The sequence below is a fragment of the Tympanuchus pallidicinctus genome, unplaced genomic scaffold, assembly GCF_026119805.1.
Source record: "Tympanuchus pallidicinctus isolate F22 unplaced genomic scaffold, pur_lepc_1.0 scaffold6, whole genome shotgun sequence".
Classification (NCBI taxonomy): domain Eukaryota; kingdom Metazoa; phylum Chordata; class Aves; order Galliformes; family Phasianidae; genus Tympanuchus; species Tympanuchus pallidicinctus.
Window position 1 is genome coordinate 21,826,943 of NW_026294780.1, and position 18,071 is coordinate 21,845,013.

Sequence of the window (18,071 nt, forward strand, 5' to 3'; positions counted from 1 at the left end):
AAAGCCCACATACTATCCATAAACATATGAATTGTACAAGGCAAACAAAATGAATCCATAGACCTCAGCCAAAAAACTCTCATTAGGAAATACAGGTACACAGACATTTAAGGGCCTATCATTCTTTTCACAGTACCCTACCTCAGTTTAAAATGGAGTGAAGATTTCTTGTCTCCTATTCACTCTCTTCCCTCACAGTTCAGTTCATCTTTGCCCTCAGTTGTATGGATGGCCATGCCAAGCTCTTGGGAAGAAGAAAGAGCAGCAGGCTTAAAACTCCTTGGACCAGAAGGATTCATAACCTGAATCTATACATTTCAGTCTCGTTCTCCCATTACGTTTGCAAGCAAGAGAGGAGCAGATCACCCAGAGCCACATATTCACTGTCAGTATCAGAGCATTAGGAGTAATGCAGACCAATTTGGCAGAGATGTCCTGTTGCAGCCAGGTAGGCAGTAGGTGCCAAACTGATTTGGAAAACGACTTCTTTGGGGCTCGCTGGGATGGTTGTCACCAGCCGCTATCTCAGCACTGTAAGTGCCACTCCAGGGGCTGGCTGCCAACTTATACACATTTCAGTATGAATATCATGAAACACGTTGTGAAATACACGAAATACTAGTAGCCAGTATTTATGGAAATGTTCTGCATTTGACCTGGTGTATTGCTTTGATGTTATCCTTTGCAGCAAAAGGATACTCCTCTAAGTTTAGGGCACAGAAGTCCACAGAGATCTATTTCTCAGTCAGGTGACCATAGCCATCAAAAATACAAACGACCAAAAGAAATCAAAATGAAAATATTGATATTCATTTTCCTTACAGATGAGATTTTATTAAAATATATATAAAAAATAGGAATAAAGAAAGAAAGAAAGAAGGAAAGATAATTCTGTTTCACTTTTCTCAGGCATTCCAACAAGGACAGGACATGACATCCCTGATGGAGAGTGTATCCACTTCTTGGAGGTAGGAGAAGGGAGAACCAAGACAGGTTCTCTGGAGTCTAGAGTCAAAAAAGTTCTGGAGGCCCCAGGGGACTAAGCAGTGATCCCCTTGCAGCTCTGTGGCTGCTCACGACTGCTGCTGTTCCTTGCATAGCATCTGCCCAGCTGACAGCAGCTGGGATGGATTTTCTTGGGCTTGCAGCAGCTCTCCTTGGCCTCTCTGTACCCTCCTACAAATGGAACAGGGAATCATTGAATCACAAAATGGTTTGTGTTGGAAGGGACCTCAAAGTCCCCCTAATCCCAAATCCCTGCATTGGGTAGGGCTGCCTCCTACAGGATCAGGACTCCATCCAACCTGTTCTTGAATGCCTCCAAGGATGAGATTTGCTTAAAAAGAACATGTTTCTTGTGTATGTTTTCCCACAGACTTCTACTAGTATGACTGTGATGACAGATACACCCTGGTGGCCTTCTCTGTGCCGGGTTAATTTGTCTCTTGTGTGAGATGTTGTGGCCATGCTGGGTGGCTGAGGCTCTATCAGTTTTGAGAGTCCCCTCTGTCTATACAAGTGTAAAACATTATCATTACCCAAACAGAAAAGACAAACTGGGAGTTTGCCAAAGACTTAAGCAATTATTAAGCTAAATTTCTTTCCCTCCTCACTGAGGTCCCAATGTTGTCGGAAGGGCATCAAGGACTTCTCTTTGTTTATTGGAATTAATTTACTTCTTCCCCCAGATGACAACTGCAGCTCGCTTAAAGTAGTCACCCTCACGCTAATTTATTTGTTCAGTGAGTGCCATTCAGCTCCCTGCAAAAGATACCAAATTAAAAATTGTCAGTTTCTGTAATGGCCTGACCTTTTCAAGCTGAAAAACTTCCAAGTGTGGCCCACTGGGTCCTAAAGGAAAACTGCCAGAAGCAGCCGCCTGCACTGCAGCATCGATGTGAGTGCTCCAATAGGTAAACAGCCACTTGGAGAGCTGGGGAAAATATTTTGCAGGTTGAGGAAGGTGCTACAAGGTGCTACGTTGAGAGTAAACTAGAAAGGAAATAGTTTTAGTGATGCATCTGAGGGAAAAGGCAGCGATCAGATGTCTATCGAATCAAAACTAGTTCACACGTTTTCATATTCTGAATTCAGAACAATGGAAATAACAAAAAATCCAAGCTTTCTTGTGCAGAAACTATTAATCTTCTGTTGCCTGCTTTTCGTTTTTAATTAGTCTCCTAATTCATTAATTCTGTCGAGTAACTGTAGGCTTCAGTAGCACTCAGAGCCATTGTGTTATGCTCAATACGAGCATGCACTTAAATCTTTTCTCCAGATCTTCCCATTGGTGCCACACGCCCTATAGCACTGCAGACCCTGGCTGTGGTCTGGGGAATGCCAAAGGCTTTGGGCTCCTGTAGTCTCTGCTGGAGGACAACCAGCACAATGCAACACTACAGCCCTTCTGTTCCTCCTGACCTAATCCTGCAGATGGGTGAGATTAAGGATGGTTTCTTGCACAGATGCAATAAATTAACACAGAGAAAGACAAGGACTAGCAAAAGAAGCTTATTAGCATGCAGAATGTGGGTTTGTTGCTATCACTAGCTCTAATGCGTGTTTATTGGAAGGGCTTGGGATTTTGTTCTGTTTGTTTGTAGTCCTTGTGCTGTGTGGGACTCCTGTGACTCCCACAGACAGATGAGTTCAGATACAAACTTACCAACACATTACAGTATGTAATTTGCTAATGATCTTCCCACTAATGATGCAGATTAAAACCAACAGTTGACAAATCTTTGTCCGGAAGAAAGGTTACAGTTCTTGAAGCTGGCAAGGCACAGGGAGTAAATCTGAGGGAGGAACTCATACAGCTGCTTCTGCCTCCCATATGGCTGCAGCAGCAACGACGTTAAAACGCACAGCTTCCTGGGGCTTATCCACACCTTTCATGAGAAGTAAGAAAGAGACGGGGCTCTCTTCTTTTTTCTAAGTCCCTCATAAGTTTCTCAGGGACTATGGATTTTCTTCTGGCCTCCTGGTAGGGCACCTACCACAGAGTTTAAATGGTAATTGCTCCATGGGATGCTCTCTGCATTGACAGAGCAACTGCAGTCTCTAGGATTTTGGTTTCTTTTTAATCAGAGATTAAGCAATTTTACTAATATCTAAGAGGCAAAGTTGAAAGCTACAGGGCCATGCATGCTAATTACACTATTTTTAATAACAGTGGGGATCTTTGGAGGTTTAAGAATTTGAAGAAAGACTTTGGTTGTTTATTTTTTTGGTAATCTTTGCCATAAAGTAGAGAGCATTGAGAAGGAAGAATCAGCAGAGAGCCTGCTGACTAATTATACCCTAGAATACATCATTTCTAGTCCCTGAGATTACTCTATTTTGATTACTGTACTTCAAGACCACATCTTGGGCTCTACAGACCTCTCTGAAAATATTTTTCTAGTGGAATTAGGAAGTCGATAATTGATGTCACCAGGCCTTCAGCAATTCCTGCTGTCTACCTAGCTTTCTTTCTCCAAGTAGTTGAAAGTATAAAGTAGGGTTAAGTTTTGATTACTGCAAATGCATTCTTCGCAGAGAGTCTGAACTTGCCTGCCTCCCATACTTCTGACCCAATGTTTAGCTCCTTGCTGCCTCGTGCTGCTAGAACTTCCTCCCCAAAAGTGTGTCCAGACCTCTTCAGGTCCCTCCTCTCAGCCAGTTTTTCTGTGATAAACTGTGAAGTCAAACTTTTAAGTGGGTTTCTTGCTTGCTGGGAAAGTTGACTGTAATCTCATGCGTGGATCTTTACGATCAGTAACACAGTTTAGAGAAGTTTTTTAGTGGACATGGAAGAGCATGGAAGAACGTACCAGGAACAAATTTCCATAAGAGATGCTGCACGAGGATAAACATTGACTGGTTTCACATCTGCCAGGCTGAGGTTCCTTCCCTGGGTTTTGCTAAACCAATTCACTGAGTGTAAGAGGTGACCAGACATGAGAATTCCTAGTTGTCAGAAGAACCCTTTCATTGCATTAACCCCACAACATAGCCAACCAATGCCCATGGTTTTCCCACCTATCTTTGCAGACAGTATATAAATATTCACTATATATTTACAGCCTTGGCATGGATGTGCATCTCCTCGTACTGTTATATTATTTATAGGCTAGGCCAAACACTGGGATATTGAAGTGAGACTACGAGATGTTTTCAGTATCAGAAGCAGCTCATAAATAAGAAGTTAAGTCTTAAGAATTTTAAGAAGAAATGCTAAGGTTCTTGTCCTTGAGTCTTACAGGAAAAAAGCTGAAGAAAATACACTCCACAGTACTGCCAAAATCCATTAACCTGTTTCTTCTCCAAATCACCTTTACTGTAAACCAGCCTGATCCCAGGGCCATCCTGCCAGCAGAGGGGAATAAGGTGGCTGCTGCCTCTGTTTGAAAAGAGGAAGGCAAGAGGGAGGGATTCACCCAGTGGGTCTCCCTGTACACCCTGCAACAGTTCCCTTCTCTCGTTGCCTCCCACTCACCTGTATTTCTTGTCATGCTCCAGTAACTCACCCTGACTTCAGAGGCTACTTTTCTCCTTGTAATCTGGGACATTTTGGAGACTTGTTCATTAAACCGGCTTTTGTTCACAATGAACACTGAAGTCAGAAATCAGGGTTTTTTGCCTCAAAATGGCTTTGATATCCTTGGGCACCAACCTTGGGTCACCTGTACACTTCGAGAGAAAATAACTGCACATACAGATGGGGCTGTAGGAAGGTGTATTTTGGACCCCATTTTTCATCCCTTCTAAAGTGGATGTCTCCTCCCTCATGTCTCCCTATTGCACGCACCCAGAGAAATACATGACCCAAATTCCTGTGTACTGTTGAAATATAAGAATAACATCACTGTAATTATATGTCTCCAGTGGTTGCTAGGGTGGCGGGTTAGACTATCAAGCTTCCAAACCGAAACAATATTAACAAGATATTTTGCAGAACTAAAGCATTCCCCTTTTTTCTTGACAGTCTCTGAATGTGGCTCAGCCTTGCTTCCCACTGCTTGCAAATAGTAATGTACCTATTTTTGCAATAGTTCCTAAATGCGGTTGTATCAAATTAAATCAGAAGAGGAAGTTTATAGCACTTCACATTTTCCATACATGTTCTCAAGCTGTTATACACGGTGTTCATCACATTTTCTGTATCTTATTTGCTGTGAGATATCTGAAATTCCTTGTCTTATCTGATCCACGATTTAAGATCCTGACCTTTTCAGCTTTCTGTAATTTGATGGCCAGCTCACTCAATCTACCTTTATTTATAGCCATACAGCAGAGAGAGGCGAAAATGGGAGCTGCTTGTGTGCTCAAAAGACACAAAGTCCTATTTGCTAAAATCTGTGTGCGAAAAAGGGAAACAGTCATAAATTCAAAAGTTTTAAAAGAATTTGAGAATACAGATGAGAGAGGGGATTAAACACATTTTCAGTATGACTCTCTGCTGAAAGAACAAACCAAAAAGCAATACCTTTCTGTTTATGGCAACCTGTGTGAAAAGCAATTTCAACACTAATAAAAACTGATTTTTCACCTCCACGGTGAGAGCAGCAGAATGGGAGCGTACATCTCAGCACTTTCATCAAAATGGTTGGGATGGTAAATAAAGCCTTTATATCTGTTATCTGGATGCTGTGTCGGCTTGCCTCAAGTTCTGCTCCCCTGCTGCCTCGTCAGCTTGCAGAAAGAGCTCTGGGGACACTGATCTACGCTGGAAAATAGCTGCTAAATTATTCAGGGTACTAAAGACAAGGGCTGAGTGCGAATTGCAGAAGGCCCTGATGACAAGGAGTGACAGTGATAGAGTGACAGATGAAATTCAGCTTAGATGAATTCAAAATGGGAGACATGGGAAAAAATAATCCTAATTTTTCATACACTGCGCAGAGTTCTGAGCTGAATATTACTAACTGGAAATAAGTCCTCCCCATAATAACAGATAATTTGATGGAAATGTAGATTTGCGCCTATAACTGGTCAGAAAAAAATCAAAACTGAATTCTAGGGAAAAAAAACAACATTACAATAGACAACTTGCAGCACAATTATTCTGTCAGCATACAAATCCCTGGTAAACTTGTACCTTGAATTCTGTGGGCAGATTTTTCCCCTGCAGCTCCAATGGAGGGTGAAGCAGAACAAGAAATGGTGAAGAAGCAAAGTTTCAGGAAACTAATCACCTTCTCCCAGTGCCTACATTTCCCAAGCCTATGATCATTATGACTCAACAAGAGTATGTATTTTGCCCCAGAGTACCACAACTGCATATTTCTTACCTATTTGTTCCTTCAGATTCTTATTCCATTCTGTGATTTATTTAAATTGGTTTAAATGTAGCATAAATTTTGCTCTGAGTTTATAAATAAAGATGCTTCTTTAAAATAAAATCTGGCAAAGACAAGCCTGGCTCAGACCCAGGAGAAGTTTACACTCAGCCCATGATCTGCTGAGCTAGCTTCCTGACTGATCCAACTGAAACATCCCACGACTGTTTGTCTAAACCATTGATAAACTGCAACTCATTTATTTGCTGTTTAATTCTCATAAGCATACAAGTGAGTAAATCTACAGCTGTGTAATTTGTATATCTGGTGTTAAGCCCACATCCCTCAGTTTTCATCATTGGAGGTCTTCCTACAACCGGAGTGGCCACTGCTCCCATCTAACCCACTGGTTTTTATTTTCCTTGCATGGAGAGCAAGGTACTTGGTTAGGGCAAGGGTATCCTTATGGAGCTGGGGCCCAATATCAAACCAAGATCAGAAGATGAGTAGAACTCCCAGTTTGTGGCTAACCAGGGGAATTGAGTGTGTGAGCATATCAGATGGAAAAACAAAGGAGTGAAATCAAGGAAAGCTGCAAGACACCTAAGGTCCAAAGAAGGCAACTTGCTCCATGGTTCATAAAGGCAGTTTGATGAAGAGGAAGAGATTCACTGTAAGAAGTATTAGTCCCTGAGAGTACTGACACAAATCCTACAGTGTGCCCAAAAATGATGAGGAACTTGGGAAGGGATTTAGCATTTACTGTTTTACCTTCATTTCTGAAATCAGATATGCTCTTCATAACCACTTGCTATCACAAGTAAGTATTTAAATACTAGAGAAAGAATATAAATTTCATGAGTCTTCAGCTCCTGGATGAACACTCTTGTGCTAGCAGATGATGATGTAGCTTTGGGCAGTACACCTGAAGGTGACAAGATCTTCTGCTCTAGCAGTTGTGCTGGTTGGAGGACCTGTATCTGGTCCTTACGTAGCAGCTTCCCCCAAATCAAAGCCAGGTGCATGGCTGGCAGTCCAAAACATGTGGGTCCAACATGCAGGAATCAATGCAAATAGTAAGCAAGTGGCCAGCAGTGACATTTTGACAAATTTATTGTATGTGTGTGCTTGGACATAAGGACACACTCATCCATCCATATGCACTAACCTTTAGTCACTCATGAGAATTAACCCAATCACTCCCTAGCAGTAACTGGAGCTGTGCAGCATTCATGTCTTCCAAAATGTTAATGCTTTCTTGTCAGTGTTTATTTTCATTTGACCTCTTTGCTAACACTTTGTCCTGACTGGAACAATACACATCTACAGACTACTGAAATCATATTGTTAATTAAAACAATGATATGGTTTTATTTTGGTCTATTGCTGATGGATTTCAACTATGACTTCTTCTTATTTAATATCCTGCCACTTATTGGCATGCATGTTCCAGCATTGTGTTAGAAACGTTTGAAGTTCTAAAGCTGTGACACTGTCATTACTGCTTATTGTAAGCATCCCCAGGCAGATTCACAATCCCACAGCTGGAGCAGCAACCCTGACCCTACACTCACTATAGACAAAGGGAGACTTCTTAGGCTCCACATACGTGTGTGGTAATGCGAGGCTGCTTACTTGTCACTTGTATGTCACATCACAGCAGGGGAATCCTAGAAGGTCTGCTGGGTGGCCTTGCCTATTTTTGGCAGAGCACATGTGGTTTGATGTGACCCCATCAGATCCTGCCTCTGGAGGCTGGGACTGAGCATGTATTAAGCAGTATAAAGCTTTCTGAGTAAGACAGTAAGACAAAAACCCACCAAAATCTGCTGTCAGTTATTTCCTTGATCTTTGCAGAGATTTTTCAGGGCATCCACACTTTCTCTACACAGCTGATGTCTCTTTGGCTCTCTGGTGCTTGTACTCCTCCCTACTTATCTTCTATTTCTCAGCTAGCCAACTCCTTCTAGTGGTTTTGAGAATTATCTTTGCACCGAGGGTCCTGAGGTCAGCTCTCTCCATCCTTGATTCTACCTCTCTGGTCTTTGCACATCCTCAAGTAACTCTAGTCCTGTCACCTTGGGAGTCTTACTTTCATTTGAAGGACACAGTTAGTGGGCATGGCGATGATGGACTGATGGCTGGACTAGAAGACCTTAGTAGTCTTTTCCAACCTTAATGATACTACAATTCGTTTCCAGTGCAGGCTTTCCAAAGGTGAAGTGCTGCTCCCTTGTAATCTGTCATGAAGCCTCTACCTCCTCTAAAGAACATTTGGGGATTTTTTTTTTCCTGTTTGCAAACAGTGAGGAGAAGGAGCCACTTCTGGGACAAGTGCCTTCTTGCTCCACAGCAAATTTCTAAAGCAGGCCAGATGCTTATGCCCCGTTAGGAATTCCCCAAGGGTGGTATGAGAAAGTGGTGTTCCAGTTGACCTCTTGTGGTGTGAAGGGACTCTCACCTATGTGTTTCACAGTGAAGTTGCAAGCTGTTCACCCAGTGGACAAAATCCTGCAGTAGACCTCTTGTATGAGCAAGGCAGGCATTATTTATTCTTACCATTATACATTTTTAGCACTCTGTGCTTTCATATAACAATAGGATTTATAACAGTCATCTACTTACCTCCATGCTGTCTAATTGCATTTTCTCATATTCCAAATTTTCGGGCATAATCAGAAATTTCTTAGCAGATGCTGAAAGGTGTCACACCTTGTATAACCTCTGCAGCTAAAATAGAAATAAATGCGAATGAAACCTCAAAAATGAAAGCCTTTCTCCAGCTGGGTGTAATAAAGTCCAGAAATGCCAATTCTCACACTTGCTTATAACTGTGCCATAACTGTGCATTACAGTACAATTTTCTGACACATTTCTTGAAATGTAACTATGTATGTGGAAAAAAGTTATCTGTCTTCTTGTGGTAAAATCCATTTCTACTTTTGCTATACAGTAATATTTATCAGTAATACAGACATTTATTTCATTTACCGTCTTTCTGCCCCTGTTTCATAACTGCTTTCACTAGAGTGCAGGACTCAAAAAGATAATAACATTCATTTTGCTTTTCGATCACTCACACTGTCCTGCAGTGTATTTGATTTTGTGCTCACTACTGGCAATGATGATGGACTCTCACCTTGCAGTCTGTCTCAATTGATGGCCTCAAATGATACAAGCAATGGGGCAGCAATCTGGGTTTCTAAATATAAGTCTCCAGTAGAGAGATTCTGTTTTTTAGAGACCTGTGGGTATCTGAGACATTTGCACTGGGCTTACAAATACAACACAGCATCTATACTGAGACTGACATCCTTCTGGAGCAGGAGTTGGAGGCCAGGCAGGCAAACAGCACTGGATGACTCTGTTTAGCAGTCTGAATTGTTCCACAGTAGAATGAGCCCCCCACGCCATCTGGTCTTCGCTGTCAGGGTCCACTCTCTTTGCTCATTCAGCCATCAGTTTCTGGGGGTCTGGTTTCAAAAAACACTATGTGTTTTCAGAGGCTGACATCTGCCTCCCAGGAATTAAGCTCAATTCACATCAACCACCAAGCCAGCAATGAGATGCTGCCACATGTACAATTTAGAGAAATCTGGAGATTACAAAGTCCTCCAATCCTTTCACTTCTCAAAAATGTTACACACTGAAATTGGTACAGGTGATATAAAAACTGAAATTTGCAGCAGGGACTTCATCAAAAGCACAGAAAGGGATACAAAAGCTTATTAAACAGTCCTTTTGCAAGGCACAAGCACCATTTTACCTTGTTATTCATGAAGCTTTTTGATATATTTAGACCCCAGACGCATATCCACACACATACACAAATATTTCAAGAGAAGACCAGAAGTACAGTTAAATTGAGAAAAAATACAAAACGGGGTAGGATGACATAAGGATAAATTCCAGAGAGGTGCTCGTTCCTACAGACTCAATCAGCCTCCCCTGACAATTATGTTTTTTAAGCACTAGCTTTTGGAGTGTAAAGTTTTGCGAAGAACAATTTAGAAAACAAAACTAACCTGAACTTTTGAGAACTTCCTTTCTTCCACTGCCCTAAACAACTGCTATTTTCACTGTGTATCAAGAGTAATTTCTCATGTTGACTATATTTTTTACCTATAATAATGCTTTCCATTGCACTTAGCAGAGGGCAGTTGGCTTTGATGAAAAGGATGTAGGGCAAGGTCACCCACTCTTAATTTGCCACAACATGGCCTTTTCTTTAAATCAGACTCACTTCTATGGATGTGGCATGTTTGCTTATTGTTGGAACCAAGAGCTGTGAAGGATTTTTGGCCTGATAAAATAGTCATGGAACAGATTTTCAAACTGCTCTCTGAAGGAGCTAATGTAAAAGTGATCCTGAGTTACTTTGTAAAATAGTTCAGAGTTTTCTCCTTACTTAAACCTCTCCATGCTCCCCCATGTTTCCATCCCAGTCCTAGTTCATTGCACTCATCCATTTCTATGAGATATTAAGGCTGAAATCACCTCCTCTCAAGGCCCCTGCACTCAAAGAAGATGTATGGACATGTGGATGAGACTAAAGGTGCAACAGCATACCCAAACTTCTCTGTTTTCCCTGTGGTAGCTCTCTAGATTACTCCAACGGTTGGGACTGGTAGAAATGAAGTCCAACAAATTCACCAGCTTTATTTCAATCATTTCCATACTTAAATCTTAATTCAGCCCAAGTATGGAAATTCTGACACTGAGGTCACTTGAATTAGTGCTAGTGACTATGCAAGTCTCAGGTTCCATGTCTGAACTTAATCTGAAATGAAGCCCGCTAAAGTCAATTGCAATCGTAAGATTCAGGATTGGGTCCCAACATAATTAAAGAGTAAGTTATGTCAACATGCTTCTCCTCTATGTACACTTTATTAAAAAAAACATAATTATGATCACGGTGAATCTGTATGCATGATGGAAACCAGTCCATCCAGAAACAGGAATATTTTTAGCCATTTTTCTGGCTACGTAGATAAGATGGAACCTTCAGTATTTCAAAGATGCAATCAATGTTTATTTGTTGCTCATAAGTAGTTCATGGACCCAACAATATTCAACAAAACATTTTTAACAGATTTCTTAATGAGTATCAATTTACAGAAAACCACCAACTAATAAATTATATGAAAACAATTGCTTTTGACATCACAATGATTAAACACATTAAATAATTCATTAAATTGTGCTTTACATCAATGAAAACCCCTAGGTCTACAAACTACCCTTTAAATAGGAGTAAAAGTAGATATGGTTACTCACAATACAATCTCTTAGTAGCAGAGTTCACACACATTATTGCACATAAACAGAAGGAAAAATCCTAAAGAATAAGATAATTACAGCCTATTAATTTACTCTTTTATCTCAAATATGGCAACTGATGGGAACTCTTGATTTTTCCAACATTTCTTAGAAATCATGGAGCTATTGATATGGCCAAGAAGAAAGCCAAGGACCTTGTAGGCTATGGAACCCATTTCCCTCCATGAAACATAAACAAATAAAGCATTACAAACTGAATGGAGCCCTTCAGTGCTCAGTACCTTTTCTGAATATCCTTTTGCCATATGAAGGAAGGATACAGCAATCTATTATATGAGAATGATTTTATCATGATCATCTTAATGCCTCATAGAGGGTAATCTCCACTAGCTTGGAAAACAGACATTCCCTATCCCATACAAACAAATAATAGTAACAATAATAAAAAAATTCATATGTATCAAGGGAACAGCAATGGAGGAAAAATGTAGTGGAGATAAAACAAATTTTATAGCATCAGTGCTCAGTACCGTAAGGACTGTGGTGGAAAACAACCTACTAGCACAGAATGAAATGTGTTATCTGGAAGGTCAGCCTGAGAAAAGTCCCTAACAACACACTCAGTCATAGTTACTGATACTTGCACCTCTTGAAAATGTATAGGAAACAAGACCTTCCCAGCAAGAAGTGGGAAGTCAATTCTGAAACACCTTCAGATTCAAGGGTGATGTAATCCACCATTTGGACTGGTTGAACAGAGACAATAAAGTTAGGAATTTGGCTGTGGATCTGATTTCCTTCCTAGCTAAGAGATATGATTATGTAGCTTGTGGTAGCAAGGGTAATGGAAGGATGGTTGGACTAGATGATCTTGCAGATCCTTTCCAACACTGTGATTCTATGAATTTTTTTACTCTCTATTTCTGTTTCTAGCAAGCTGCAGGTAACTACCACATGCTGGGCAGAAGTCCTAGCAAGGCTATTACAGCCTCATTGCTAATGCAATTGCAATGAATAATACCAAAAATGATAAACTACATTTTTTTTTTCATTTCCCCATGGCGAAAAAGCATTTTATTGTTAGCATTGATGAGTGAGGAAGAAAGGAAAAAAATCCATTCCTTAATAAAGCACAGCCCATAGGCAATAGGCTGAATTCTTGGACTAGACATCAAATTACCAAGAACCCGTTTCAACAACACAGCATGTTTCTCCGGCCGCTCCAAGCCTACAGCAAATTATAACTGGAAAAGGCAGCCTGTGCTGAAGATGTGATGGGAGAGATTAGTAAGTACATCTCCATTACAAAAGAATGAGATTCGTTTCAGCATCACAGTAGCAGAAGCCAAATTGCCTTGTTTAAACAACAAAATAAAGCCACTGCCATGGACAGAAATTCTACAGAGTCGTTGCTCACAAATGTTTTGAAAGGAACACATTGCTCTCTGATCTTACAGAGCGGGTGTAGTTACAGTGAAGCACTGTCAGAGCAATGAAAACTGGAACAAAAGATTTAAGTTCGATGGCAGGGGGAAGTTCTTTACTATGAGAGTGAGGTGCTGGAACAGGCGGCCCGGAGAGGTTGTGGACGCCCCGGATGGAGCCCTAGGCAGCCTGGTCTAGTATTAAATGGGGTGCTTGTGGGCCCTGCGTGTGGCAGGGGGGTTGGAGATTCATGATCCTTGAGGTCCCTTCCAACCCTGGCCATTCTGTGATTCCGTGATTCTGTGAAGAGAGATAAACCAGGACCTTTATTCTTCTGCTGATTTACATTATTTTGGGTGCTGCCCTTGAGAAGAAAAAGCTGCATGCTTGTGTCTTAAGACAAGTCCACCTGGAAGTATTTCAGAACAGCCTTATTTTGTATGTGTCAGGAATATCTGCTAACGATGGCAGAAGCAGTGTTGACACTGGGGGCTCACTGGACTTAACTGCTGTAGCTATAGGGAGCTGATGGGGCCATGGGCTCTGATGACAGCATGATCTCAGACTCTGATTCTACAAAACCAGTGCTATGTGACACCAGTGCTATGGACAGGCTCCGGGAAAAAGAAAAAACAAGAGAAACCTTAAATTTTAACTAAGTCCCAAGCTTTAAAGCAAATGCCATTAAGGTAGATACTACAGAACATTAGCAGCTCTTCAAGACCCTAATCTCATCTTCTGGGGAATGACTGAGAAAATGTTAGGCATTGCATTAAGGTATTGCCAAACCATTAAAGTTCATGTAAACTGCCCAAAGACCGCTTTGATTTTCCTCATTAGGTTTTGTTTTGCATTGTGCAGAAGTCTGGAGACCTGTTCGTGTGCCTAGAGAACTGAAACTGATGCTTTGAGCAACTGATGGGGCTGCAGGGAAGAATTTCTGCTCTCTCTCTCTCCTTTCCCCTAGAAAGATAACACTACACTTCCAAAATGAAAAACAAGGCCTCTGTTGCTGTTGAGGCAGTCTGCTGGAGAGAGAGGCAGGGATGAGACAAAGGGAACCCTTTTGGTGCTGATGGACACTTTACAGATGGGACTTACTCTGTTTTCTTGTTTATCTTTCTCCTTAATCCAAATTTGTCCTAGCATCTTTCCTTCCACGCACACCCAACAGCAGCCCTGCTCCTGCCCATCTCTGCCTCTGGCACAGGGCCCTTCGGGGTCCCCCTGGCACTCCAGCTCCCTGTGCTCACAGAGACAAGAAGAGCAGTCACAGACCCTGGACATGGTGCATGGAGTGCCACAGGCACCTTCACTTCTCTTGCACAAACAGCGAGAGTCAATCTGTAAATGCTTCAATTCAAACCTCTGAACACGGGTATTTCTGTGTGAGTGAAGAGTCTGGGAGCCTCTTCAGGGAGATGAGGATCCAGACAGGACGTCGGGCAGTCTTTTCTAAGATGGACATCCCAAGCTTGGGCAGGAGAATCACTGTAGTCCCGTGATTTCCCTTCTGAAGGCAGAGGTGGGAGGAGGCGTATGCCATCCACCAATGGAACAGGTATTGCGGACCAATAGCCCTGCTGCTTATCACAGAACTAACACACTGCTGTCAAGAAGCATATTGCCAATAAGCTACATCAGTATTGAGGTGTCCCCCCAGTAGCCTTCTTCACTTCTTAATGTTCTTTATGATATTCCAAGTTGAACATATTGTTGTATGCATTAACTCTCAACAGGATCTTTAGATCATATTTTTGATACTATGCATAGATAAGCAGCAAATAGCATTGTTGGAACTAAAAAAAGATACAGCATGCATTAAAAACAACATTTGGAAATAAGGGATAAATTTTCAAACTTGATTTCTTTTTCTGCAGCACGTTAAACTTTTAATGAGTGGCTAAAAAGTTGAATTCTGAAAATACGTGAGAAATGTGCATCCACATCAGGTGCTCCACTATTTCTAATTAGTAAATCTGTAAGGTAAAAGCCATTCATGCATGCAATAATATACTTTCAGCATCTTGATTTAGCAGCCACGTTGAGGCACTTAGAGAAATTTCCTCCTAATGCTTTAGATTTATGCTAGAAGAAGAAGGAAAAAAACTCCCTCAAAAGATCTCTGATGCACAGGACCCTCTTTTCAAAGTTCCACTATTACAAATAGAATCAAGAAAAAAAAAATCAGAATAAATAGGTGCAGTTAAGAATGTAATGTGTGGACAAAGAATCCATTGAATCTTTTTGTAGACAAGGAATAAAACCAGATACAGACCTCTCTTCATGAAAACAACTAATTTACAAAGAATCTTCATACAGAATAATAAATATCAAGCCTTCCCAAATATCTACTATGTATCTATAAAAACAAAAGCTGAGGGTTTTTTTTGTAGCTACTACCATAGTTAGAGAGAAAACCAAATTGTGCTCACTTGGCATTAATGTATTTTAACAGACAATATCATAAGCCTGCCTGTCTTCACAGACAATACATCTCCAGGCTTTTGCAGCAAATCTAGAAAACGTCCCACTAATATTCAAGCTTCTCCTGCTCTGTCTTTCCTCTCTCCTGTAGTTCACTTAGCCCCTCTTCACCTTTTGTGAATGTGAAGGCTGATTTCATTGCCTACAGCCAGATAATCTTGGCAGTGTGCGACCAGCTGCAGCAAGGTCCTCATTTCCCAGTTTTTGCATTCCAGCTTTCCCTTTGCCACACACACTTCAGAAGATGGCTGCTACCTGGCTGAGTCTGATACCCTTAACATCTGCAGAGAAATAAACTAACCCCCCATCAATTTGCTTACAAATGATCTCTGACCTCTGATCTCTGCAGGTTTACAGAAAAGAACAAGCACTACACCAACCCCACATTTCCTTTGTCTTTTTTAATCACCTCAGCAAATTCTTTCCTTAATCAAAACCCAGCATGTAGAAGTTTGAAGGGCAATATGTTTACCTCCATTTCATTCACTAGGAAGCTACACACTACAATTGCAAAGGACAATATGAAATAAACCAGCTCTCACAACACAGAGGAATCAAAACAAAATTTTTTTTTTCCAATTTTGATTCATGTCTGCACAAGCTTTGGTAGCTCAGATTGTAGAGGGTACGTCTGTTAATGTCATAGACACAGCCCTCTCTTCAACCCATTCTCACAGCTTAGGGTTTTGAAGGAAGTCTGTTTGGATGGGAATCTCTTCTACTGCGACTAAGAACACTAATTAAAGTACACGGAGAAAAAAAAATATATTCTTCTTACTGACAGAAAGCAAGAAAAACGGAGACAAGGAAGGTTAGCTGTCAGATGCTGTATCATTTACCATGGTGGGTGGCCTTCCTTGGCCGACTTTCAGGCAGCTGAGCTGCACGAAGAATCAGCCTCTTTGATCCCCCCATGGGTTAGGCAAGATGGAGGAGTGTTACCACCGTGCAACCTGGCTGTTGTAATCTTCAGTAACAGCTACTTCTGCCGCCTCTTCCCTTGGCCACTGGTGAGCTCTCTGCTCCCTCAGCAGTCTCCGCTCCTCTCGCCTCTTTAGGCGGTTCAGCTGATGCTCCTCTTGCTTGGAGTACTGAAAGCGCTGCAAGAACAGGTCCTTGGCGTAGTCATAAAGCTGCATGTCCAAGAAGTTCAGCTCCTCTATCCGTTGCCGCACATCCTCACCGATGTCCACATTGGAGGCCCGTGTGACGTTGAATTGGGTGAACGGGGAAATGAATTTCAGGTTGAATGTCCTCTCAAAGAGATACTGTGTTTTCCTCTGAAATTCCGTAAGCCCAAAGAAGGCCATATTTTTCAGATTGTTCTTGGCGCTTTGGAGAAGAATCACGTTTCTCTCAGTCTCGTTCATAAAAGTCAAGTTGTAGCATCCCACCAGGCTGAGATCTGCCAGCATGCGCACCTGGCGGTTGTTGGCTAAGTTGTAGCTACAGTCCATGAACTCCCGTAAACTGACTCCAGACCAGTCATCTCCTTCATAACAGGTTGGTAGCTCGTCTGGTGTTGGGCTTCTTCCATCACACATATGAAGGGAAGTTTTCCACGTTGCACCCCTCTGGACATGCTTCCATTCACTCAAGTATCGTGATACTGGATCCCTCAGCATTGTGATGTAATAGAAGTTCCTGAAACAAATCATTAAACATAGTTTTAAGATGCAGTGGATTTTTCTTTTTTTATTCTCCAACAAAATGATTCCCAGTGGCCATCACCACACACCCCCTTCACTTTTTTCAGTGTAAGGCAGATACTTAAAATGACTATTTCTGAGATAATAAAAAGCTTAAAGCTTCACAAACACTGAGAATAAAACACCAGGTACATTGGAAGAAAGAGAGAAATGAAAGGAAGTAAGCAGCTATCAGAGAAAAGGAGTTGCTTTGATTTATCAGCTGTTCAGTGGTCATTATTTTATGTAGAAGCCAATTAACTGAAGAGTACTCCCTTCTACTTAAAATGTTAAAATTCAGCAATGTCAGAAAATGTGGAAAAATAGATTTCTATAATCCTGTAACCATCCTTCTGGACTGAGACATGCAAGTGTGAGACGATAACCCATACAGCACTTGGTCAGAATATACAAGAAGCACTGGCAATAATACCACGTGGAAGACCAGCGTAAGACTTACTTAGGAAGAGCCCAATTATTAAATGGGTTGGAGTGATGATAACGAGAGGCCCCAGGCCTATTCACATGACTTAATTTTAGACAACTGCTTGATTGAAATTTGTTATAATCACATAGTAGAAAAGCATTTGTTGATATAAAGATTGTCATTATTCAACCTCACCTGTCAAGAATACAGAAGAGACACTAAGAAGTATTGATCTGAAATAGAGCAAATAAATGCAGCACTCACATTGTCAATTTACCTTTTAGCTATGGATTGAGTTTGAACATCTGTTTACAGCAATCTGAGATGGACTGCAATCGAGTATGGTTCCAAAAGGATTTCACACATAGTTTTCTACAGATAAATGTTTTATACTATAGCTACTAACCTCAGTTACAGGGTGATATTATAAAGACAAAACAAAACCAAAATACTTATGATTTCTGTCAGCTAGAATAATTAGCAGAAGATTCATGACTAAAATTA

General features: G+C 41.2%; 1 protein-coding gene across 1 annotated transcript in view; it reads right to left on the bottom strand.

The window, feature by feature from the left end:
* Positions 1 to 13,141: 13,141 nt before the first annotated feature.
* Positions 13,142 to 18,071, bottom strand: part of HS6ST3 (heparan sulfate 6-O-sulfotransferase 3) — a 278,502-nt gene continuing 273,572 nt past the window's right edge. Inside the window, exon 2 of the mRNA XM_052664398.1 lies at positions 13,142 to 17,096. Within this exon, the coding sequence (XP_052520358.1) occupies positions 16,391 to 17,096 (706 nt within the window). The 3' untranslated portion in view covers positions 13,142 to 16,390. The remainder of the gene's footprint in view (positions 17,097 to 18,071) is intronic.